A 24550-nucleotide genomic window follows, 5' to 3' on the forward strand; every position below is an offset into this window, starting at 1 on the left:
TAGTGACGCTATTCTGCGATTCTGGTATCAAATGAAGGCTGGAAGAAGTGCAATTGCAATTGAGACCAAACAAGAGCCCTTACGATTGAGTTACGAATATAACTTCAGAGAAACGTGACCTGCGGTCGGCGCCTAATCCTAGCGAAACTCTTTAGTCAACCATCCATACTTAGAGCTGTTGATCCTCACTTTGCACTTCCTTCAATGTGGAAAACCCAATCATCGTCGAACCTTATACTTTATTGGCTCAGGCGTCCGGCAGACCCACTCGACCCTCCACCGGGACAGTTGTCCAATGCAGACTAAACCAGACTGGAAGATGCGAAATGCTATCTTCCTCTCTTCCAGATGGTCTCAGTTGACATTGAATCTTTACCCTTGAATATCTGAATATCTGAATACTTTTGGATACCTCGATATCAATGAACCGATTCGACGAGAAAATCGGAAACACTGGACAGTGGGAATGTTATTCTTCCTGGGTCCATTGCCACCATTACTGGATCGACTTCTATTCCTAGAGTGCGGCCTTAAAGGGAACAGCTTGACTATAGACTCGGAGGCTTTGCTATGCAGGCTTTCTCATAGAATTCGAAGATCCCAGTGGAGAACAAAAACTGTTTCAGTGTTTGGCACAGTGCACGTGTGGCATGTGCTGGTGTCAAAGGACTATGACATATACTCAGACTGGATAAATGTCGTCTGCATCAACTTATCCATTATCTATGTAGTTTCCTACATACCCGTTACAAATACAATGGAAGGAGGTGTCTTACGCAAGCACCCGTATGTCCATGCATTTCCGTTCCCGCGTGTAGAAAATTTCCTTTCCTTTCCTCGCGGAGAAGGACAGGAAGCTCGACGTTATGTCTTCCAGTACCAGCGGCTGGAGGGAGACAATCCTGACATTGTGAAGTCCCATAAACCGTCCAAAAAAGAGACAGACCTATGAATAAGAGCATGTCTATTGATTAGTGCACTCTTGAATTGTATATGAGGTTGTTCCCGATAGAGGTTTAACATAGTATATCTAAAACCCGTATTCTATCCTATTCTATCCCGTAGGATTTGACTTGACAAAAAGTATCTCCGAGTCTCAGGCTGATAGTAATATCTTTACCGTCCTTCAAGGAACCCACGATAGGGTAGCTGGCTCCTTATAAGCCCGACACAATGTCTCCTAGCAAGTCAGAAAAAAATTGAACATGTCTACCCAGCCAAGTGAAATTCAAGGGATGAACGCCGCAGTAAGTACTGGACTTATTCACATGGCGCATTTCCTTCGATACTCAAGTTAGGTCCTCCTGCGAATAGAAAGAAGATATTTCCTCCGCTATACGGTCTTTCCTCTCGAGGTGCTCGATTCCATATCGAAAAGTGCCTATGGATCTACCGTTTCTGGAATTATGCTACAATGAAGCAGCCAAACGAGGGTACACTGTGGAAGGCTCTGACCCACTGAAACCTTTTATTCCAGCAGGGGTGACCATAGCCATTACTAGTTACGCCCACCTGAGAGACACCTCTGTTCAAGTCTGGATGGCCCTATATACAGCCTGCGCAATTTACTGCGAAGACATTCACCAGAAGGACACTACTGCTATGGCTGTGTTCTTTGAACGACTCATGCGTGGTAAACCACAAGAGGATCGTACGCTGGATGCCTTTGCAGATCTCATACTCGAGACTTCGCGCCATTTTCCTAGAATAACAGCCAATTTTATGGTGTCGTCGACGCTGAATTTCGTCAATGCACTGCTGTTGGAAGACCAAACCCAAGGCCTGAAGGTGAGTAACAAGTCCACTTCCACTTATCGAACATCCACGACTGATTGAAAATTAGTTTTCCACTCACGCGAGTAATTATCCTGCATTCAGTAGAATCATGTCCGGTTTATCTGAGCTCTACGCTCTTGCCATATTTCCAAGCATGGAGACACCTCTAGAATCTTTTATACAAGCTCTTCCCACCTTGATGGCGTTTATCGTCAATGTCAAGTGAGTGTTTTAGACTGGACGTCGTTGAAATTGAGCTCATATTGTTTGTTTTTCAGTGACATTCTCTCATTTTATAAAGAAGAACTATACGGAGAAACTGTCAACCAAATATCCCTGTTGGCACTCTGCCGTGACCGGAGCAAAAGCCACGCATTTCATTCTCTTATTCACGAAACAGTTGAGGCTCATGAAAAGATTATACGCATTCTGGAGCCAGACAGGGAAGCATTGGATGCTTATAAAGAGTTTGCTCGTGGTTATGTAGAGTTCCACGTTAGTCTGGACAGCAGGTATCGCCTGAACGAGCTTGAATTTCAACCGGTCTTGTCCATTCTTTAGATTCATTCGAATATCTTGCGTGTAGTCACTAGCATTGTAACCAAGTCCGAATCGTCGTTCTCCCTTCTTCGTACCCGCGCCGTATCGACATCAGTACGTTAAACTAGGAAAACAACATTCAGCATGTGGAAAGGATGATTTTCTCTCGCTCGCAGATGAGGATAGACGCCGCAAAATTTCTGCAAAACAAACAGAACCATTTATATTTTGGCTTCTTCTAAAATCACAGGAGAATCACTTGAGCTGCTATTTGGAACTTAAAGTACTAATATTATCTTCCGTTTCTTCAACATCTCTAGAAATATTGACCTGAATACGACGCATAGGTAGTCTGCCAATGGTTTGTGTTGCTCCATCAAAGCTCATGCTGTGTCCGCTTCCTGCCGTACTAATAGAATGTAGCTTGATACGGATAGTCAAAGCGTTGAATGTGATACCCTGCGAGTATTATATCAAATGTAAATTTTAGGAACTAAATGCAAACACTTACCACGATTGAAGCGATACTTTCAAGTACGATATACTGTGCGTTGACGTCAGAACTATACAGAGCCAGGAGGATAATTTCTACAACAAGCTGTAGAGCTGCTGACTCCACAAGGATCCTCATGACAGAGATGAGTTGGCTGTTACCGCTGGTATACAAGGATGTTTGGCGGTGGGTGCACCAAATTCGGTAGCTCATGAGGGAGGTAGTGATGACATTCAAGGCTACAGTAAGCGGAAAGAATATCTTGATCCAGGTGGTCAAGCGGGGATCAAATATGTTATTGGTGGGAGAAACAGTACCATACAGTCCGCATACCATGTAGCCGGCAACTGGAATTGGGAGGTAAAAAAGCAGAGACAGATTTATATATAGTGTACGCACCAATGTTTACAATCAATAGTACTGAAGGGAAAAGAATGATCTTCCAGTTGTGGCCCCAAAGGACCCAGCAGCGGTAGATCTAATGATGAAAGAAGAACAGTCGGCATATGCGGGATGAAGTGAGAATGACTACTCACTGCGGCAGCGCTACCGAGATTTTCCTGTGTAGCATAGAGAGTGTCTTTGAGGATATAGTGCCATGATCTCAAGTCACCCATATATGCCACTGCACCTCCTTGCAGCAAGGCATGGTCAACATAACCCGCTACCATCCGATAAGCATTTATTGTCAGATGTAAAGTTGCAATGAGAAACATCAGAGACGAAATCCCGATCATGACCTATAGAACTCGCAGTCAGCCTGCATATTATCGGAAACGCTTTCGAGCACCATACGTTACTATGTCGATCAAATCTCTGAGTGCCGTTAATGACTTTTGAGAAATGGATGTACATGGTTGCAGCAAAGATAGCAGCAAAGATTCCTGAGAACAATGAACATTTTGAGCGACTAAGATGGGAAGTGGCAACAGACCGTATACAATACCCTGAGGAAATAGTCAGAGGTGAGTTGCGCTGAGGTTTTCAAAAGAGAACGCAAACCTCGACATAAGGAGCGATGAGGAAGGTCTGCTCCAAAGAAAGTTGACCCATTTCCAGCAACTTGTGTGAAGGATATGTAAGAAATTCACGAGAGGTCACAAATGTGAGTGTTCGTTTCAAACCATTTAACCAAACGCTCGCAATTTAGATTTTTGGCTCTATGCTTCCTTTGGTCCCCTTCCCGCGAGCTATAGAAAGTGCGTCGCCTTGAGATCAAGAACATCACAAAAATGAGATATTTTGGTCCCTCGTTCATAATTTAACCGTGGAGAAACTACTTGATAGGGTAGAGAGCTTTCCACTAGATGAGACGCTGTCAATGAGTACACTAGATCGGGGGAGGAGCTGCTATAGCCGTCAGAGGATCACCTATCGCTGACTGCAACGCGTTGCAGTCAGCGTCAAGACAAACGGTCTGTAGCGTCTATGGCCATCAAATGTCCCAGTGAAAGGTTCTATATCTTCCGCGAGGAAACGAAACGGCGTTCACTTTCTCGGATCCGGAGATCATGATGATGATGAGTCCTAATTTTATGGTCGAAGATTGTTTCTATTCGAACATCTGCATCCGCGTGCGCACAGTAGATCCCACATAAGATTTCATAACGACTGAGGAATGAACCACGAGTCAGAGAATCGTAACATTGAAGTACATGACGGCGGTGGAAACTTCTCACAAAATGTTCGAGATTGGATGGGCCTATTGCCGTCCCGAAATAACATCGGGCAACTTCAAAAAATTTCGTCCCGTACAACCCAAAGATAGGGGATCAGTGAATGGAGCCCAGCTTTGAGTTGGGCTACGATCTGTACACCTCTGATTACCCGAACGTCAAGAAGATTTTCCAAAGAAGGGCCTAATATCATTATCCCTCATCATTCCTTCTTGAGCGAACGCCGACTCTCCAGACGCACTTGTGCTTGCATAAGTAGCGGTTGGTGTTGTCGATGGAATTTACAGCGTTTTAGTATTATTTTCTGAGAGTATCCTGCAAGAGATCAAAATGAGAGCAATGGTCACAGTAGTGTGACGAAGAATAGGTCGTCTCCTGAGCGAAAGTTACGTTCTCACGAGCTTCTTCTCAGATTTCCGACCCACGCATCGTCAATCTTTACCTTTGTCCGGATATCGTTACCAGGGAGGAATATTTTTTCGATACACTAGCTATGAGCGGCAATATACAGGATTATTTTGAGGGTAAAATTGTACGTTTTCATGTGTTATTGATATTGCTCAAGCATTTCTGACTGGTACTATCCTCCTTGCTTTATTTTCGCCCTCTCCCATTTTCCTTGCCTTCACTGCCCTCATTACCTCGGTGCAGGACTTTGTTGGTCAACAGCGTGTCGACGAGATTGCCCGGATATGGCTGTTTTCCTTCACTGTTCGTCTCCTAAAGTTCTATTGGATTCATACGTACAACTTAATTTGTCAATGTCCTGTGCTCAGGCCCTGTCATTCCTGCTAGGATTTGCTCTCCAATCACTGAAGATATCTTTTGTGCTTTTGGGCGCGTCAACAGTCGTGCTGTGTGCGGTGAGTTGATATCTGGCTATGTTAGTTCATTTTTACTGATTCGATTATCTGTCTCCCCTTCTGTTCTCTATGAATCGTAATATATCGATCCTTATGTTCGTTATCTTTCTCATGCCTCTTGACGACACACCGTTGCTCTGTTCGACTTAATCTTCACCCTAACCGTCTTTCCTGGTTTGGATGATTGTTGCTCTGTCGTCGCCATGCCAATGCTTAACCATGCCCTGATATTTTGTACTGGGCTCATCATACTGCATTCGTCAACACCGGTTTGCTCGACTAAATTTGGATATGTGGGACGTTGCTTTCATTACTTCAGATTGTTCTCCCTGCATGGCCAATGTACAATAAACATCCCGTGAAGTGGTTGCCTGTGCTTAAACTTCCTGAAGGGAAGGCGAAGAGTAGATGAACAACTAACTACCTGCCTCGATCATTTTGTTTGTTTCCCCACAATTTTCGTCCAGGACTATTTGTATCATGAACCTGAACCCATAAAAGCATATCGCGAGCACCATCGTTCAGTCATGAAAATGCAACACTCGCGACTTGTTCAAAATTTTGCGGAAGTTTAGTCCCGATTGTGCGTGCGTGGGGGTAGCACATATGGTACTCCATCTGATTCTGTGAGCTCAAGGTACCTATTCTTAAATCATCGGGCAGTCTACAGACGTTAGATACTCGAGCTTGTCTCGGAAATTATGTAGGGCTACATTCTTGATGACTGTCTAAATTATCAGTCTGAGGTAGAGGTCTCCCACGCCCACTGTTTGTTTTCCTCCACACTGACTCTGAGCGCCGTGTCCGGGCGTTCTCATCTATTTCCTTTCCTCCATCTTATTGTACTGCTTGCCTTTCCATTCACCTTGTCCTCGTTTCAACGGAGGTCTCATAATCGGCTGTTTGCTCTTCCTTTACATAGGGTACAACTGCATCCGACGATTTGGACGAACTTTAGACAAACTTGCAATTACGAGCTCGACACCGAGGACGTTATTAACCTACGACTTGCTACTTTATGGCGACAGTGGCATACTCGAAATCTCTAGCTAACCAATTTAATCAATACGAAGACGGCGCAGCAACTCCATCGCACGGTGGGATAGTACCTGGTGGATTTGAGTACGATATGCCCATTTCACAAGTCCAGCCTGGCCATCAGCCACAGCCTCAACCGCGGCTGACGACTTCAACGAGGCCAAGACCTGTCTCTATGCCTCCTCAGTCGTTTAATGCCGCTGTCGCTGCAATTCCAAGTCCTGGACCTGCCACGGATGATAGAGCCTCAGAGAGGGACAAGGATACCAGAGATAGAGATCGTGACAGAGAGAGAGAAAGACGGCATGTGCCTTCTAGCAGGACGAGTCGCTCGAATAGGATTCTGGGTGATTACACCCTCAGCAAGACGCTGGGTGCTGGTAGTATGGGAAAAGTAAAGCTTGCTACCCATAACATGACGGGAGAGCAGGTAGTTACTGCACGATACTCAGTTCTTTGACTCGTACATTTACGCTCTTTACAGCTCGCTGTCAAGATCCTTCCGCGTGTCAACCCCGCTGCGCCGCCTACGAGCGGGGCACCAGATGCTGTTGCTCGGCAAGCCTCCAAGGATGCTTCCAAAGAAATACGAACACTCCGCGAAGCTGCACTGTCTATGCTTCTTCATCATCCATATATTTGCGGTATGCGTGAGATGATCATTCATCAGCACCACTATTACATGGTTTCCGAGTACGTCAATGGCGGTCAGATGCTGGATTATATCATTAGCCACGGCCGACTTAGGGAAAGAGTGGCCAGAAAGTTCGCAAGACAAATAGGAAGTGCTCTGGATTACTGCCATCGAAATAATGTCGTTCATAGAGGTGTGTAGGCCTTCTGACACCGGGTGGGTGCCTTGATTATCCCCATTCTGACATGGGTAATTAGATCTCAAAATCGAAAATATTTTAATCTCCCAAACTGGCAATATCAAGATCATTGATTTTGGTCTTTCCAACCTGTATGATCCTGCTAATCATCTCGCCACTTTTTGTGGGTCTTTGTATTTTGCCGCCCCCGAATTGCTTAACGCAAAAGTGTACACCGGCCCCGAGGTGGATGTTTGGAGCTTCGGTGTCGTCTTATACGTGCTCGTTTGTGGCAAAGTTCCTTTTGACGATCAAAGCATGCCTGCTCTTCATGCAAAGATAAAGAGAGGTTTGGTGGAATACCCAGTGTGGTTAAGTGCCGGTAAGTTCGAACTCATAATTGTCATGAATGTCCTCCGGCTCAATACTTGGCTCAGAATGCAAACATCTGCTTTCTCGGATGCTCGTCACAAACCCAGCCTTACGTGCGCCACTAACGGAAATCCTCTCGCACCCATGGATGATTCGTGGCTTTTCTGGCCCTCCTGAAAACTTTCTTCTTCATCGTGAGCCTCTTCGTGCCGACGAGCTCGACCGTCAGGTCATCCATGGCATGACGGGCTTCGAATTCGGTTCCGATGATGAAATAGAAAAGAAGCTCATCAATGTGCTCGAGAGTGACGCTTACATCAAGGCTGTTCAGTACTGGGAGCGTAAACGTGGTGGCACTGTCAACGGTTCAAAATGGGGCGAGTCGATGTCCAACTCCAGCCTCGCTGTTTCATTTACTAGTGATGGAGGGACGTCGTACAGCTCACGCACTGGTATTGAGCCTCCTACTCCTAGCAAGAAATCGAAACGTTTCTCTGGTTTCGATTTTTATCGTCGAAAACTGTTTTCACCATCTCCCTCTCCCTCCTCTTCAAGTAATCCGTTTTCTTCTTCTTCCCCTCCGCAATCTCAATCCCAGCTCATCTCTCATGGCGGCGCTCTCGTTGATTCAAAAGGTGAACCGCTCGATCCAACGAAAGGTTTTCATCCTCTTGTCAGCATGTACTTTCTTGCTCGGGAGAAGATGGAAAGAGAGAAGGTGTACGGTCCAGGTGCTTTCGCTAGCAGTCAATTGAGCATCGCAGATCCTGCTCACAATAGAGCTAACAACGGTATCAATGGGGTCATCAATGGTACTCCGACAGCTGGTGTCCCCTCTCCAGTCCCGGAAAGGCGGGAAAAGTTATCTGCTCCGGCTCCTGCTGCTCTCCCAATACCGATCATAGCAGCACCTCCGTCTGCCAACACCAATGCCAAGGCAGACTACAGCATGCCTCTTCCTCGTCTTCCGGCACCCGAGACTTCACATTACTCGGGGATGTCTACGAACAATACGGCTGCGCCTTCACCTACATCGCCTTCCTTCCAGACAGCGTTCCAACAAGGACCGCAACCCCGTGCGCGCGATCTAGGCCTACCTGCGGCATCGCCGTCATCCGCTCATGCCGAGACCGAACCGGGCAAGAAGTCTGGTGCTGTGGGTACATTACCAAGGGCACCGCCAGCTAGCACACACCGCCGAAGCCACAGTTTGAGTCAGAGACCAGTAACTTCCACAGCCGGGACTGTCGGCCGAGGTTGGGGTGGAATGTTTAATCCTCCAGCTCCTGTGGATGAGACAGGAGAGAAGTCATATTCGCCGCCATCTAAATTGTCGCCTGTCATGGTTGGTGGGCGGGAAAGACCTGCAATGGATGCTCCTGCCTCACCAACTAGTGCCCGACCACCACAGTTGCCACATACTGCTGGACCGGAAGTGACAAGCTTTGCAGAGAGAGAACGCCAGAACGAGGAAGAAAAGGAGAAGGATCATGAGCATGGATATGTTCCTGCGTCTCCGCTCACTACAGGTGCTACTCTCGTTCGCAAATTTGGTAGTATGCTCGTAGGCAGGGGAGATGAACGGCGACATGGGCGTAAAGGGACGTTACTGGGCGGATTGGCGTCCACTAGTCCCCGACCGAGTGGCGATGGTGAGAAGAAGAGTATGGATACGACTGCCTCCGCTTCAGCACAGAAGGCGTGGTCAGAGAAGGACAAGGTCATGTCTATAGATGAAAAATCAGTAGAGACTGGGTCTAAAGAAGGGAAGGAGAACACTCCAGTTTCTTCGACAGTTGAACCTCTGTCGCCAAAACCTATATCTCATAGCCAAAGCCAGTCTTTATCAGGGGTTCATCGTCGGGCGGCGACCATTCTCGACCCTACAGGCTCTCGGTCAAGGCATGAAAGACGTAGTAGTACTGGTGGGGCACTATTATCTGGCGCTGGAATCGTTGGTGGTACGCTGGGACGACACAGGCGACCATCAACGGGTCAGAGTGGTATGCCACGGCCTTTGGCCGAAAGACTGTTCTCCCGGACTGATGAGGAGGACGAGGATGAGAAGAAAGAGGCACAAGCGGAGAATGAAAAGGATACTCGCGGTGTAATCACGGGAGATGAGCATGGCACTGATACCGAAGCTGAAGATGACCGGCATGTCAAACCTGTTTATTTGAAAGGGTTGTTCAGGTATGTGATGCGATTATGGAGTCCGGCTTCAAGACTTACTAAACAACAAATTTGGGACTCGTAGTGTGGCAACAACATCTACTAAGTCTCCTTCATTGATCAAAGCCGACATTCGACGTGTGCTCGATCGTATGCAGGTGCAATACCGAGAAGTCAAAGGAGGATTTGAATGCATTCATTTGCCTTCGATTGATATTTCCTCCGTGGAACCAACGACGCCCGGATACCGACACAATCATCATCATCAACAAACGTCATCAGGCTCAGGTGAACCTTCGACGCCTCGACCGACAATAACGAAAAAATCCTCCAAGTTATCTTTCAGCATCCGAAGTCGGAGTATACGGGATAGAGATACGTCGATGGAGAAGGAAAGAGAACACCCTGGGCGGCCGTCAGGTACTACTACGTTGACAGCTACGCCAAGTACTGGTTCGTCGTCGTTCTTCAATGTTTCCCAGAATCATACCGCTGCAGAAGGTGATGCTGCTACACCTACTGCTACGATTAATGGAGTACCCACTACTCCGTCCCTTGAGGTCGACGCTCCAGCACAAACTTCCCCGATGACTCCCATTACACCCAACTCACCCGCCGGGTCTACCAAGAGCAAAGTGCTTCCTCCTATACCCCGCGACTTCGGTCCTTCTGCCCCTCCTCGTAGTCCAAGTCCCATGCCCTCTGGGCAGGTCGACCGTGAAGTTTTTGAAACTATGGGTAATAATTCATTGAGTGTTCGGTTTGAAATTAATATTGTAAAAGTCAGTAAAGTTTTCGTCCTCGATACTCGTCTATCTGACTGCTTATTCTAGGTTCCTTGGTTACCATTACATGGGATTCAGTTTCGTCGAGCAAGCGGAGATGGTTGGCAATATCAAATGCTCGCTAGGCGGGTGTTGACAGAGCTCAAATTATGATAGTATCCTTGTTTATGACTTATCTCTTCGATCCATTCTAGCTGCCTTCTACATTATACTTCACTGGGTTCTCTATTCATGCAACAAGATCTCTTTTCTCTATAGCTCGTCATCCACATTTTGCTCTAAGTTAGCTCAAAGTTTACCCTCATTTGTTTGTTTTCGTCTTTGTCTTTCTGGTATTGTCCCACATTCAACAGTGAACAAGGCTTAATACGTGCGTCGCTTATTTATGTACTCTTTTGTACGATGGTCTTAATTCTCTGGTTATCTGGATTTTCCAAAACCTTTCTGTCAGGCTGAGATAGATTACATGGTCATCTGACTGTTCCTATTTTCGGTTATTTGTTTGGCGGGTGACTTACCTCGGCGCCCGACGCATTCGCGGGCCACTCCGACTTTTACTGATTACGGACATTTCTTTCATCGCGCGCCTCGACGTGGAGCGCCTCGGATCTATCTTCGTTTACTGCGCCAAGATCCGACAAAGTTCAAGTTATGACCTCATCACGAATATCAACATTTTAATTATAAGCTTGAGTTCATGTCAAGATTCTTGTAATTTCAAGCCCCTTAACTCCTTCTAAACTCTACTAGCTATATATTATGGGGACTTCGAACACTAAGAAACTATATTTTGGTATGACCGGTGCTAAGCTTAACATATGGTTGGCAGTGTGTACCATTCGCATTGACTCGCAGTCGTTAAATTTCCTCATAACCTTTCCAGATCGCGTGTACCACAGCCATGACTCTCTTTGGTACGAAAGCTGACCAACGGTGTCTCGAGTCTTGTTCATAACCTTTCGTCTTACAGGATATGACCAGGGTGTCTTTGGTGGTATCATCGTTACAGACAGCTTTCTGGACACAATGGGTAATCCAGGTGTGTCCAGTTGATGCCGCTCTTCGATATCGCCGTCGTTGATACGTGGGGAGAACAGATAGTGGTCTTCAAGGAACTATTGTCTCGCTTTATGATATTGGATGGTACGTTCACGCTTGTCTCTCATAAGCGTATACTCATTTTATGCTTGTCAGTTTCGCTGGTGCAATGATTACTATCGCCTTTGGTAAATGAAATATCTTTTCTTCCCTTTCGCGCAAGAAATAATACGGAAATCAAGGTGAACATTTCGGTCGTAAGAAGTGGTTAATATTCGGCGTCATCATCATGAGCATTGGTGCAATCCTGCAAACGAGTGCTTTCACTGTTGCTCATATGATTGTTGCTCGCCTCATTACCGGTAATCACGTCAGAGTTTTATTGACTTTGCTATTTCTGACGTGTGGATTACTTTGAGCAGGAATAGGCAATGGGTAAGTTCGATTTTGCAAAGTGAAGGATAATTTTTAGTCCTTGTCATCCAGCATGAACACCTCTACTGCACCTGTGTGGCAAAGCGAGACAGCGAAGGCTTCGTGGCGAGGCAGCCTCATAGTCTTCTCCATGATGTGAGTCATGCTTACTTTTCGAAATCAATTTGTTCTCATATCCTTTCTTTTCTTAGCATGAACATCGCCGGTTTCTCCTTGAGCAATTGGATGACATACGGTCTTAGCTTTGTGTCTGGTAGTATTAGTTGGCGCTTCCCTATCGCCTTTCAGTTGGTCTTTTCTGTCATCCTCCTTGCTACCGTTCCCTGGCTACCGGAATCACCGCGATGGCTGATTGCACATGGACGAGAAGCAGAAGGTGCAGAAGTTCTGGCCTCACTCGAAGGCGATGGCGCCACAGTTGATTCTCCACAAGTCTTGAACCAACAGTTGGAGATTCTTGAGGCGGTGAAGATTGAACGAGAGCAATCTCCAAGCTGGGGTGCTATACTGAAGGGCAAAACCGGAAACACCGGGATGGTTAAACGGTTGCTTCTTGGGTCGGGTAAGCTGATACTTGAGAAGAAAATGACCAAAGGGATACATATCTGGCTCTTCTAGGCACCCAATGGATGCAACAGCTTGTCGGTATCAACGTTACTAGTTATTAGTGAGCTTCGGTATTTCCATCCTCTTGAAATCATTTCTGATAGCGACCAAGTCTTCCCCTCGTCCTTCAGAACTCAGTGGGTCTGTCGAACACAATGTCCCGATTACTTGCCGCATGCAATTCCGTCAGCTACTTGATTTTCTCATTCATTGGATTGGTTAGTCGCTTCATTATGGCTCACAATCCACCTTGTTAATATGCCTCTGTAGTGGCTTATCGAACGTGCCGGTCGACGCAAGTTGATGATGTGGGGTGCCGCAGGACAGGCTGTCTGTTACGCCCTAATTTCAGGCCTGCTCTCGCAAGCCAATGGCACCACGACAAGGGGTCAGAGCTTTGGTGCCGGGGCAACCACATTTTTCTTTGTATATTATTTGTTTTTTGGTATTTGTTGGCAGGTAAGGCAAACCCTTTTCCTGGACATTCTGAATCAAATTCATTTTCGTAGGGTGTTCCATGGCTATACCCAGTGGAAATCAATTCTCTTTCAATGCGCACTAAGGGTGCCGCATTAGCTACTGGCAGCAACTGGATATCCAATTATATTGTTGTACAGATTACTCCTACCGGTATCCAAAATCTGGGTTGGAAGTTTTACCTCATCTGGATGGCGTTCAATACGGCATTCGTTCCTGTACGTCTTTTCCTAGAACTTTCGACCACTTTGTAAACAAAGTTTCCTTTTCTTCGCAGTTAATCTGGATGTTCTACCCTGAAACTGCCAATCGCCATCTTGAGGATATCGACAAACTTTATAGAGATAACCAGGATTTAGTATTTGTTCTCAGATGCAAGGAGGCGTATCAAACGGAGAGGCCGCAACGCTTCATTGATGCTGAACACGAACGAGAAGAGGCGGTGAAACATTCCCCAATCAATGTTAAAGACGGGAATTTAGATGGGGAGGTAGAACACAACGAGTATGCATGAATATTATTCGTTTCCGTTCATTTCAATGGTTATGTTTGTCTTTCAATGTATCTTAACTACCCAATCACTTGTGTATGTATGTACTATGCAGCTGGTCTACTTCGACTTTTTCAAGCAGAGAGCAGAGAACAAGGTTTTGGGTTCATGGACGATGTTGCGGGAATGAAATGGGCAAAGGGAGTGGACGAACTTCATGCAGAGATAGGTGATATGATGAGCAGAGAAGGTGGGGTTCTAGACTGGGCAGCAGCACACAACTGCCATTTTGGCGTCACAAAGTTCAAATTGGTTGATTTCAACAGATGCAGAATCCCACATCCCACAGAACCCAAGAAGACTGCCCCAGTCACAGGACCGGGAGTGAAGATACATGACACGTTAATCAAATCGGAGACGTACGCAAAATTCCTCGGAGGACTGATGGATCGACAATTACGATGGAACGAGCACCACAGCATGATGGTCAAGAGGGGACAGCTATGGGTCTCACAATTCCGAAGAGTAGCACGAATGAAAGATGGCATGGTTGCGCAATTGGTGCGACAGCTCTACAAGGCAAAAGCCTTACCCCGGATGCTCTATGCAGCAGACATCATTCTAGCCCCGCCGTCGAGGAAGAAAGAAAAGAAGTGGACCCAAGCCACCCCCACGCGGGGAATCATTCGCAAGCTAACCTCTATACAACGCCAGGCATCTCTAATGATTTCGGGAGCAATGACCACCACAGCGACTGATATCCTCGACATACATGCAGCACTCCTCCCACTACCCCTTGAAGTCGAACGCCACCGTCACCGAGCGGCAGTGCGCCTCTTAACGCTACCAACTGAACATCCACTATCAGAAAGAGTAGAGAATGCAGCACGAAACAAGCGAAGAACGAAACACCCATCACCACTAATAGACCTAATGGGACGATACGGTCTACATCCAGCAAAAATGGAGAAGCGCAGAGCAGTGAGGTTCGAGGCACAATGGGACCCTAAGCTGGTCATTCAGATCTGGGAAAGCAAAGAAGCGGCACTTAGAGCGCTTCGAGACGACGATACTAGTATTAAAGTTTTTACTGACGGCTCTGGTTACAAAGGCTATATAGGTTCTTCTGCAGTACTTTACAGGGATGGGCAGGAGGAAAGCGCAATCCGCTATCGACTAGGTTCAGAAGAACATCACGAGGTCTACGAAGGGGAGTGCATTGGCATGATACTGGGCCTACACCTATCACGAGCACAAGAGTCGGTGACCGCCGTGTCCATATGGGCAGACAACACAGCAGCCATCACAGCGACAGACACGAGCAAAACAGGACCGTCCCATTACATCCTTGACATCTTCCATCACACTCTAACTGCCTTGCGAGCACAACACCCTGACGCGACTGTCACAATATCATGGATTCCAGGACACGTTGGAGCAGAGGGAAATGAACGAGCTGATGAAGAAGCAAAGAAGGCAGCGAGTGGACGCTCAAGCCGAAAGGAGCGACTTCCCCCACAGCTTCAACGCCCTCTGCCTCACAGCCAGACAGCAGCCATACGAACCTTCCGTCGCAAACTCGAAGAAAAACACAATGAGCAGTGGAAGAAATCGCCACGATACGCATACTTCCAGCGCATCGACCCCTCTGATGCGACTACTGCAAGCAGAAACTATTGGAAGCTAGCACGATGGCTCCCACGAAAACTTCTCTGCATCCTAACGCAGTTACGGACAGGCCACATACCGCTACAACGACACTTACACCGGATTGGCAAAGCTGACTCTCCGACATGCCCCTGCTGCAAACATGGGAACGAAACAGTCATGCACTACTTGTTCGAGTGTCGCGCGCACCGACAAGCACGAGGCCGCTTGCAAAGAAAGCTCGCCAATGATCGATGGTCTATAGGATCTCTGCTATCCACGAAAAGCTCCCTACCACATCTCTTCCGATACATCAACGACACGAAACGCTTTCACCATATTATTGGAGATCTACCGGAACTCAACGATGACGATGAAGACAGAACCTAGCCGAACAGTAACGACGCCCCGAATGCCCTCCCAAATACCCCACATCCATTCTTGCCCTTAAATTTACTTATGATTTCACGTCTTCGATCTCCTACTGACACTACACTACATTTTAAATTCTTCCACATACAGCACACGGACTTTACGGATACTTGTGCCCTCGACGGAAACCCGTCATGGCTTCCTACGCGGAACCAGACTATGTTGAAAAGGCTATATTTACCATGATATTTAAACAAAGACGAAGATACATACAGTAGAATATACACTACCATATGCTCCCGCACAACGGTGTATAAACAGGATTCAAAAAAAAAAAAAAAAAAAAAAATGTATGTACTATTTATGCATCGTAGCCTCTAGGAATATAATCCATATTCACATCTTCCTGCCCGTTGATAACTTCCTAGAGGTAACTTCGGCGTAATTCGTAATACGAGTTTCAACAAATCACTCAGCACAACGATTCACAGCGGGAATCCTAGTGCCTGCCTCCTCGACTTGGAGTTAGAATCGAAGAACGGCTTCTCTCCGATGCTGACCACTCGGTTCCCTTGACGGAACGCCGTATAGTCATGGCTAAGGAAGAAAGCCCCATTTAGCGAATAACAAGATCATTGAGCGACAGAAGATCCTTACGTGGCGGTGTGGAATGTAGACCTATTATCCCATATCGCAAGATCGTTGACCTTCCACTTGTATCGAACCTAAGTTTTGAGTTCAAAATGTTGATAATCATGCCTCAATCAGAATAACATACCTGGAAGTCGTGATTCTCCGAGACATGCCTGAACAAGTATTCCAGGATGTTGTCTGACTCGTCAGGGCTTAGTTCGACGATACGCTTGGTGAAGCTTGAATAAAGGACACTCAGCAAGGACGTTCATAAGCTAATTGACAATATCTCACGATTTATTGACGAATAAACTCTTGAAGCCTGTGACCGGGTTTGTTCGGATGACGGGGCTACAGAGTTGTTCAGCACAAACAACATATACGGTGCTTCCAGAAAATCTCACTGAACAGCTACCAATCCTGTATCTCCATTTTCCGGGGAGCCTCTAGGGTTGTTGATCTTGAGGTCAAATTTCTTTGCGTACTAGGATAATCAAAGAGTCGAAGTTATGAATATGCAATGAAAAGGAGATATAGTTTTCCCACTTCGATAAATATCTCGCCGCTATGAACCGCAGTCAACCCCTCCAAAAATTTCTGCAATGCAGGAGAAAGTTTGTCGTAGGCTTCATATCCGCTAATAGTTGAGAACATTTAGTCGAATCTTGATTGCATTGGTAAAGAGCTGATTCACCTTGCCCACTATCACAATTATTAAATACAAGGTTTGGCTGAGGGTCAAAGAGCTGCTCACCAATGTGTCGCCCCCAACTACATATTGAACAAGTCAACGAAGCTCGCCACGCAGTTTGCCCTTCCAAACTCACCTGGAGGAAGAGTGTGCATTTTCAGAAGCTGCAAGAACTCATGTCAATGAACTGCGATCAATGAGATCTAAACATAAACACTCTACCGAATAGTCTGCAGGAACTGGCTCAAAGGTGATATCTGAATGCCAGCCATCGCCTATACGTGAGGGCAGTGATTGGAATGAGATTCGCTCGGAGCAAGTAGATTAGAGATAGGCATGAGGACATACTTGCGCGTATCTTTTCCTTGTATCCTGCTTTAGCAATGCCACTAAAAATCAAAGATGTGTTGTCAACCTCTCAATTGCAATGCACAGTCGAATAATCGCTCACCCCATGGACGAAATGACCGATACATCTGCACCCAATTCCGGTGTTTCCTCTGAGATCGGATGCCTATGCAATGTAGAAGTCTTTGGTTTTCCAGAAAGTTCCCCAATTCGGCGACCAAGTTCTAACTGTTCCTGGGTCGTTAAATCTTGAGAGGAAAAGAACACCACTCCACGATGAGAGACTAGAGTGGCAAGATCCTTGATCAGTTGGTCCGAATTGGGAGCTTTAAGTATGGCAGAGAGCTGAGTGGAAGGATCGTCGAAGTGAGTGCCGATGTGCGGCTCAATGTCATAGTGAGGGAATTGAACTAAGGAACCAATGATAGCATCAGGGGAGATCGCAGGAGAACTAGGACGGCTAGAGGAAGATTCAGAATCTGGGGCGGCAACCATGGTCCAAGTAAACGAGGGAGACTCGGTTATTTATATGCCATTTCTCGAACTACTCCAGACTGATCATGTCGCGATAAGCACGCGATAGTCGTACGTCCACGGTCAACGATTTTCGTTTTGAATTTCTGCGATATATACTAAGAGAAGCAACTTATGGGACGTGTGATACGATTCAACCCAATTGGACAAGTCTCTTGTCCTGTGACCTAAGTATCTGCAGGCAAAAAGGTCAAAATCCTTATAATTTGTGTTTTGATCAACGACCAGAGTCCGACTCGGATTTCTAGGGAGGCAGTCTTACCGCTCTCCCAGTTATCTTGCAATGAATTCTCTAGTAGTACTAGTAGTGTACATACATTGATCTCTACAAGGCATTGCTGGCACACGTGAATACACCTGCAACTGCTCTGGCTTGATATGACTGTATAATGGATTCCACGGATGTCTGTTTGAGAAACACGATATCAATATGAATACACTTAGGTCGACCACTTGAAAAGTGAAGAGTTCCTCACATATGTCCCGGCGACCGTGATATACGCTCCAAGGAGAATCAAAAAATAATTGACCAGTGTTTCCGCCGATCGCAACGGTCCATCCCATTTTGATTTTCCAGGGTATAGTGTCAAGTATGCCATGGCCCAGAAGATAAACCTGGCATTATTGATCGAGGGTTTAAATCTGTAATGAGAACAAGAGCTTACCCGAACCATCCATCTACATAGGATACAAATCAAACAATGAGTCTGAAGACTATAGTTTGAGGTAAGGGTGCGCACCAAACAACGAACTCATCAAGCTCAGCATATCAGAGAAAAATGGTATGACTTCTCCAATGATCCAAGCCAATACCCAGGTTGCTGCTACAAGTGCGACCCAAACTGCCCATCCCACGATCGTATTGGAGTGCCGGTGACGGGATTCACGGAACAGTCGGAAGAACACGAAACGTGCTGCGACATTCTATGAGGTTCGTCATAAGTAGAATGCGCGGGCGTCAGCCGTATACTGAGATACCAGTATTAGGTAAAGACTGACAGAATATAGGGCTCCTAGGAAGATGATTGTCGGTACTGCGAAGGAGAACGCGATTATCTTGTACGTCTGAGTAAGTGAACCGAACGCAGGGGCAGTTACATATTGGTTCCCTGTTTATTTCAGGTCACTCATAGTATCGGAGGCATGGGTTATTGAACGCACCAACGAAGTGGTAAACGACGGCTCCACAGATAGTGTAAATCACCGCTTCTGCAATGGTAACGGCCCATAGAGCTACGGATAAAAGAATGTGAGCCGCATTAACATGGGTTTTGCTGGAGATTTAGTGCCTTTAGGAAAGTCTTTCGGGTTTTCCATTTCCGCGATAAACTAGACATCAGGTATCAGTAAGGTGTCCGGTGCATCAATAAACAGAATATACCGTAGGAATCATAACTTGACCGACAAAAGTGTAGGTAATGTTCAAGAAAGCGGACATCCCTAACGGTGGAAAGGCTGTCAAGAGTAGATATAAAGGAAGTCAACGAAGCTCACCTGCGACATAAGAAGTTCCCGGTATAGGAATCGCTGTAACCAGCGGCTCCTGTCCAGCAATGTATCCAAACGGATGACTTTGGACACCAGAGAATATAATCGTCAGGAGGACGGCAATGCCCATTGTAATGGCACTGAATGTCCCAAGGCCGGACATTTGATTGAGCGTACGTGGTAGAGAAACGATGAAACATATTATAGCGGTAATGGCCTTTGAGAATCAAAAGCCAAAGTGAGTACAGATTCTTGAAGTTAGGAAGTCTTTAAAAGCGTACACCGAAAGTGAGCGAGCATTCGGCCGAATTTGATACCGTATTGAGGTATTTCGCGCCTGTTATGACATGTAATGCTGCGTGATGGTAGGTAACGGTTTGCGTCTAGAAGATTGTGCAATAAACTGGGCCCGTACCTTGGACAAATATGTTGTTCAGAATAAACATCAAAGCTGTGAGATTATACGCCAGCTGCGAGCCCCCAAATAGATATTGTCCGATATCACAAACGTCGCGCATTTCTGGGTGTTTAATGCAAAATCGACCGAGTATAAGGGAGGTGTACAAGCATGTAGCGGCGACTGCTACAGTGACAATGACACCAGGGACCATTCCGAGTACGGAGAAAGACCTGGAATCGTAGCAGAAGTCGAGAAAATCGCGCCAAACGCAGTACGAAGCACCTACCATGGAAAAGAAACCATCGCGAGGCAGATGTACTCGGAAAATAAAAGGGCTGCCGTCTGATCATTACCAGTCAGATATACTGCAGAGCATGCACATATAGAAGTACGCACTTTCTGCCATGAACAAGTCCTGTACTTGATCTCATGCTCGCTCTCTCTAGCAATCTGTACACCGACACTGAGTGACTTGGCGGAGCTATCAGAGCTCAATACAGAAGGGGTCCTTTTGAGATCGTTATTCTCTGCGTCAAAACCAACGTCTTTCAAACCAGAACCGGGCATGATTAGGACCAGGAGGAATTGATAGAGTAAATTTCAACCACTGGTCAAACTTTTATCTCTCCATTGTCACGCAGGGTCAGATTCTGATAACCATGAGCGTCATGCGGAAATATGACGCCTTCTTGTTGGCGGATAACGAGGAAATTGAGAATTCCCTCATTAGATGCGAAGGGAGCGGGAAGGTTCGGGAGCGCTTTGATTATTATAGCACGTGCATGGTGCCTGCGGCCACTGGCATAATCACCTTGCGTCCGTATACTTATCCTTAGACCGATGTTATTGTTGCTATTACTTGATGTCTGTACAAAATTCTACCATCTTCATTTCACTCTGTAGATGACATTGCCAATCCGTTGAATTTTAATCTGACATAGTCCACAATTCGTCCCAATTAGACCTTGAGTCGCCAGCTGTCCACTCTCCTTCCGGGCCCTTTCCATCTTCACTCCCCGTCGGTTTCCCATTGGCCTGATGTCGGTTCACAATATGGTACACCCAAATGACACGTTCGACACGATGATATCGCGACTGAGGATTTGGGTAGCGGAGGGTGTACACAAAGTACCTGTGAAAGATCATCGATAATCAATGTAAAGGATCTGAAGAGAAAGTAGCTCACCGTAATGTTGGGCAGTACATTTTAAATTCCATACTTATCGCTTTGAAGATAGCAGGGCTAGGAAAGGACGAATGCTGTTGACCCAAGGATGAAATACCCATTACACTCGGTCCTAACCAAGGGGTGACCGAGAATTCGATACTTCGAAGAGAGTGCATTTCCATAAGAGCTGCATGCACTTCTGACCGCTTGGATTCGTGCCAGGCATCAGCTTAGAGGGGATCAACGACATGTGGAAACTCTCACATCCTTGCAAGATAGCGGAAGACCTCCCACATGAAGCAACGATGGGCATCTCAACGCAAGCGTCTGCATCAGATCCCCAATTACATCCCCGAGCAAATTTCCTGCATCTCTGTATGGATCTTTCTTCGAAAAATGCAATTCTTGCAACTCATCGTCACCAGGAAAACCGAGAACGACGAGGCTCTTCAACGATCTCCGCATTCTACTCGTGACTATCTCTGAGCAAAGGGTTTTCACTTCGATGAAGCTCGAGAATAATACCGGGAGGACATTTCCTTCTCGTACGAAGCTAGCATCGTATTCTAGCGCGGTATGCACGCGAAGGAATTCCAGAGGTGCATTTGACCTCAAAACTTGGGTTGCTACGAATACAGGTCCATCGAGTTGCGTCAATGCAGGGAGACTGTCAGACAGGACGAGAGGATGGTCGTCTCCGGGTACCATTTCATCCCAGGGCAGAGGCTGCTGGTCGTGGTGATCATTTGGAACAGCAACTACTCCAAGTCTTAGAGACACGAGGTGTTTCTGACTTGAAAGAAAGCGTAAAAAGTCGACGATCCGAGTCTGCGTTGAAAAAGTGATCCCATTTAGGCGGCAATCTCGCAGTGGAGATACGATCTTTCCATGTGACGCGAAAATCGCAGCAGAAAAGCACCAAAGCTCGCTGAGATAAATGTACTCGAGATTTCGAAGGAGAGGCAGGACATTACTAAGAGCCAAATTCATTTCACGCGTCATTGTGAGGTGCAAGCGGGGCTGGCCGCGATAGGAAGAGAGGTACATGGTGTGAACGAAAGCAGCATAGGTAGTTGGCTTGTGAAGAATTGTGAAGAGGAACTTCCTGATAGCGTTGGGTGAATAAAGGATGACGCGGGAATACAGGAAGGGAGTCGTTGTAAGCCGAAGGCGCTTCGACGCGAGCGAAAAGGAGGCAAGGTCTGCCGGGCGGATCACTGGCGATGAGAGGACCAAGGATGAAATTGACTCTGAACTGAAGAGTGCTAACAACGTCGGCTTTGCATCAGACATACCGCGAATGTCTGAAGGTTGCGAGAGCTACGTATAGTGCTAAAATGAGCGTATTCACTGACCGTAAGTGTGATTACTCACTGGCACTTTGTGTTATTTTGACGCGTCAAACCCACTCCTAGTTCGTAATCTGAATTTTGACTACAAAAAGGGTGAAAAGTTAACATCACAATACTCATTAAAACAAGCCACTAGCATCGCTCACTGATTATTCGATTCAACGTCTCTTGATGAGAAAATGTGACAGAGCAGCTGAGAAGACCGATGTCAAAACAAACAATGGAAGAACGACGCGCTATTACCCAGTCGTGCAGGTTGATGGAAGTTCAACAGAAAAAGGAAACAATGGGTGATTCAATTATGATATCATGATCTTCATTATAAGCAACTTTTACATGATATTTACACTGATAACATTAAAGTATGTAGATGTACAGGAAGCCCAAATGCTGATATTTGATGGAGAAGGATCAAGCAATTCGATGTGGATATCGAGGACTATACTCTGTCGACAGAGACGAAATAAGTTTCAGTGCAATGCAGATTCTGGACTACCCACCGTTCATGAGTCTCTTCCAAATTCTTACATCTTTCGCCATATATCTGTTGAACTCACGGATTGCATCCGGAGCTATCCCTGCCTTATTGCATCTTGCAGTAAACTTCTCATTCGTCATCAGCGGAGGCGGACGAGAATGTCCCACCGCAGGAAGCTTGGTTGCTTCACCAAGTAATCTCATAGTCTTGCAAAGGCGCCTGTGTGGTTTTCCTGGATTTTTCCACTACGATAAGAGATTAGGACAGACGGGTCACAAGTCAGCTATGTACAGCTGAACAATGTTTGAAAGCCGTACATCTATCTTTTGGCATTCCGGTGAGCAGTACAGCACCCGCGAGCAACCCGAGCATCGCTTCCAGGAATCGTCGAATTCCTTGTTGCACACTGGATTAGCACATTGTCGCACTGTCATAAGAACAAGGAAAATTTTTTGCACATCCGGATAGGTATCATGTGTATCGATGCGCCTCTGGTATGTTACTTTTGACGCCTCGGTGATTAAGTGATGATATTTTGCCTCGTCATAGGGGAGCACAAGTTTTGAGTGCACTGCCCCACCTGTCGAAGCAAAAGTATAACTCCATATCATATCTTGGCAAGCAAGGGACTCGTGAATTTGAGCAAGTTTGCTCAAGGAGTCTAGCAAAGATTCAGCATGTTCATCATAGAAGTAAGCGATGGATATTCCATCTGGAACCGTTTCAAGCTGCTTCATCAATTTGAAAATATAACCCACAGTGAAGATTATCGTTGTTTGCATCCCTATATCAACATTTCCTGCGTTGATAGCTGGTGAAAACTCTTCTATGCATTTGTCCAAAAGTAAAACTATATTCTTGGGTAGAGTCGCCGAATGTAGAAACGCAGGCATAATTGAAGGTCCTTCCGCGACCAGAGTGATAAATCGGATTAAGACCAAGCAGGGGTATTCATCAAGCCAGCGGCAAATCATCGTCGCTGAAACCGTGATCTCTTCAGCTTCGCGCCCAAGGATGTCCTGACGCGTCGAAGGCCAGCTTGTTCCTCTCGCGGAAGAGTGGAACTGCTCAGCTTCCCAAAGGGCCAGTGCAAGCTGAAGGATATCAACGAGAGCGTGTATAAGACTCTCAAGGGTGTCTGATCGTGCGCTGAACGCGACGGAGTCACGTTGGCGACTGGAAGGCTCCGAAATCCAGTTCCAAGAGTGAAATTCCTGCACAAGAGGATCTAATTCGAGGTTGCAGTGACACACTTCCATTGACCGAGCTAAGGATTCCATATCCCCACGAGTGCGGGGGGCTCTAAGAAAGGCCATAAGGGCACGGAAAAGTTCTGGGTGACTGCGACATAAATAACTGTGATTTATGTCGGGCAATGAGTATAGGCCTTTGCTTGGATCGGATGGGGTGATAGGAGCTAGTCCGTCGCTAATCAAAATGTCGTGGTGGATGGAGTGAAGGAAGTAGAGATAATATCGACAACAATAAGCAGGATGAAGCGGGTCCTTCAAAGACTGGACAACATGAGTAATCGTCGTATCTAGATAGTCTGCTTGGGAAGTCATCTATTTGGAGAGAGTATGAAGCATCAGTTGAGGTTCACCAAAAACCACAAACCGACAACGTAAACGAAAGACTGGCTTAGAGAACACAGTGCCAATACTCACAGATAGATAGACACAGCGTATTCGGTCGTTGATCCAACGAATGCCACAAATAGTAGACAGCAGGTTATAGGAATGGAAGAGGTCACCGTACGACGCGTCAAGCGTGTTCCGTGGAAATGTATTATAATTTTTGCGATGGTGTGGCACGTGGAATTCTCTCAAGCTTCTGGAGACTGGAATCTCACGAATTCGTGATCAG

At 46.3% G+C, this 24550-nt stretch overlaps 9 protein-coding genes across 9 annotated transcripts; 4 read left to right on the plus strand and 5 right to left on the minus strand.

Annotated features, from left to right (window-relative positions):
- Positions 1-1079: 1079 nt before the first annotated feature.
- C8R40DRAFT_594986 (Trichodiene synthase-domain-containing protein) lies at positions 1080-2573 on the plus strand. Its single transcript, XM_046235566.1, has 4 exons — positions 1080-1247; positions 1315-1788; positions 1844-1998; positions 2055-2573. The coding sequence occupies exons 1-4, from the start codon at positions 1206-1208 to the stop codon at positions 2335-2337; spliced, it is 954 nt and encodes a 317-aa protein (XP_046090438.1). The 5' UTR covers positions 1080-1205; the 3' UTR covers positions 2338-2573.
- Positions 2574-2583: 10 nt separating this feature from the next.
- Positions 2584-3664, minus strand: C8R40DRAFT_1066441 (uncharacterized protein; the record flags this gene model as incomplete). The annotated part of the gene is made up of 5 exons (XM_046225782.1): positions 2584-2775; positions 2828-3156; positions 3209-3287; positions 3346-3549; positions 3605-3664. The coding sequence occupies 5 exons, from the start codon at positions 3662-3664 to the stop codon at positions 2584-2586; spliced, it is 864 nt and encodes a 287-aa protein (XP_046090439.1).
- Positions 3665-4847: 1183 nt separating this feature from the next.
- C8R40DRAFT_1086255 (microsomal signal peptidase 12 kDa subunit-domain-containing protein) lies at positions 4848-6068 on the plus strand. Its single transcript, XM_046227335.1, has 4 exons — positions 4848-5017; positions 5137-5196; positions 5262-5348; positions 5668-6068. Exons 1-4 carry the CDS (start codon positions 4979-4981, stop codon positions 5758-5760), a joined length of 279 nt encoding a protein of 92 aa, XP_046090440.1. The 5' UTR covers positions 4848-4978; the 3' UTR covers positions 5761-6068.
- Positions 6069-6477: 409 nt separating this feature from the next.
- Positions 6478-10680, plus strand: C8R40DRAFT_1036489 (uncharacterized protein; the record flags this gene model as incomplete). Its single annotated transcript, XM_046223587.1, has 6 exons — positions 6478-6816; positions 6871-7213; positions 7278-7580; positions 7636-9763; positions 9828-10524; positions 10576-10680. 6 exons carry the CDS (start codon positions 6478-6480, stop codon positions 10678-10680), a joined length of 3915 nt encoding a protein of 1304 aa, XP_046090441.1.
- Positions 10681-11286: 606 nt separating this feature from the next.
- C8R40DRAFT_1036116 (hexose carrier protein) lies at positions 11287-13597 on the plus strand (the record flags this gene model as incomplete). Its single annotated transcript, XM_046223559.1, has 13 exons — positions 11287-11355; positions 11411-11441; positions 11498-11566; positions 11625-11670; positions 11722-11753; positions 11808-11935; positions 12038-12135; positions 12192-12562; positions 12619-12667; positions 12719-12824; positions 12877-13065; positions 13116-13301; positions 13361-13597. 13 exons carry the CDS (start codon positions 11287-11289, stop codon positions 13595-13597), a joined length of 1611 nt encoding a protein of 536 aa, XP_046090442.1.
- A 2322-nt stretch (positions 13598-15919) lies between these two features.
- On the minus strand, positions 15920-17870 carry C8R40DRAFT_594653 (taurine catabolism dioxygenase). Its single transcript, XM_046235565.1, has 12 exons — positions 17368-17870; positions 17265-17305; positions 17139-17191; positions 17053-17080; positions 16980-16996; positions 16920-16927; positions 16772-16862; positions 16630-16709; positions 16520-16576; positions 16371-16464; positions 16250-16317; positions 15920-16189 (listed from the first exon to the last, which is right to left on the minus strand). The coding sequence occupies exons 1-12, from the start codon at positions 17757-17759 to the stop codon at positions 16078-16080; spliced, it is 1041 nt and encodes a 346-aa protein (XP_046090443.1). The 5' UTR covers positions 17760-17870; the 3' UTR covers positions 15920-16077.
- A 253-nt stretch (positions 17871-18123) lies between these two features.
- Positions 18124-20253, minus strand: C8R40DRAFT_1158729 (transmembrane amino acid transporter protein-domain-containing protein; the record flags this gene model as incomplete). The annotated part of the gene is made up of 12 exons (XM_046229776.1): positions 18124-18204; positions 18275-18413; positions 18544-18722; positions 18798-18907; positions 18960-19031; positions 19088-19127; positions 19180-19238; positions 19293-19503; positions 19568-19641; positions 19702-19916; positions 19973-20028; positions 20083-20253. 12 exons carry the CDS (start codon positions 20251-20253, stop codon positions 18124-18126), a joined length of 1407 nt encoding a protein of 468 aa, XP_046090444.1.
- Positions 20254-20814: 561 nt separating this feature from the next.
- C8R40DRAFT_595211 (uncharacterized protein) lies at positions 20815-22209 on the minus strand. Its single transcript, XM_046235567.1, has 2 exons — positions 20873-22209; positions 20815-20818 (listed from the first exon to the last, which is right to left on the minus strand). The coding sequence occupies exon 1, from the start codon at positions 22145-22147 to the stop codon at positions 21095-21097; it is 1053 nt and encodes a 350-aa protein (XP_046090445.1). The 5' UTR covers positions 22148-22209; the 3' UTR covers positions 20815-20818; positions 20873-21094.
- Positions 22210-22493: 284 nt separating this feature from the next.
- On the minus strand, positions 22494-24374 carry C8R40DRAFT_1086266 (uncharacterized protein). Its single transcript, XM_046227336.1, has 4 exons — positions 24352-24374; positions 23002-24287; positions 22707-22929; positions 22494-22652 (listed from the first exon to the last, which is right to left on the minus strand). The coding sequence occupies exons 2-4, from the start codon at positions 24247-24249 to the stop codon at positions 22618-22620; spliced, it is 1506 nt and encodes a 501-aa protein (XP_046090446.1). The 5' UTR covers positions 24250-24287; positions 24352-24374; the 3' UTR covers positions 22494-22617.
- Between the last annotated feature and the right edge of the window lie 176 nt (positions 24375-24550).

The sequence above is a fragment of the Lentinula edodes genome (genome assembly GCF_021015755.1).
Source record: "Lentinula edodes strain Le(Bin) 0899 ss11 chromosome Unknown C8R40scaffold_4, whole genome shotgun sequence".
In the NCBI taxonomy this organism is placed as follows: Eukaryota; Fungi; Basidiomycota; class Agaricomycetes; order Agaricales; family Omphalotaceae; genus Lentinula; species Lentinula edodes.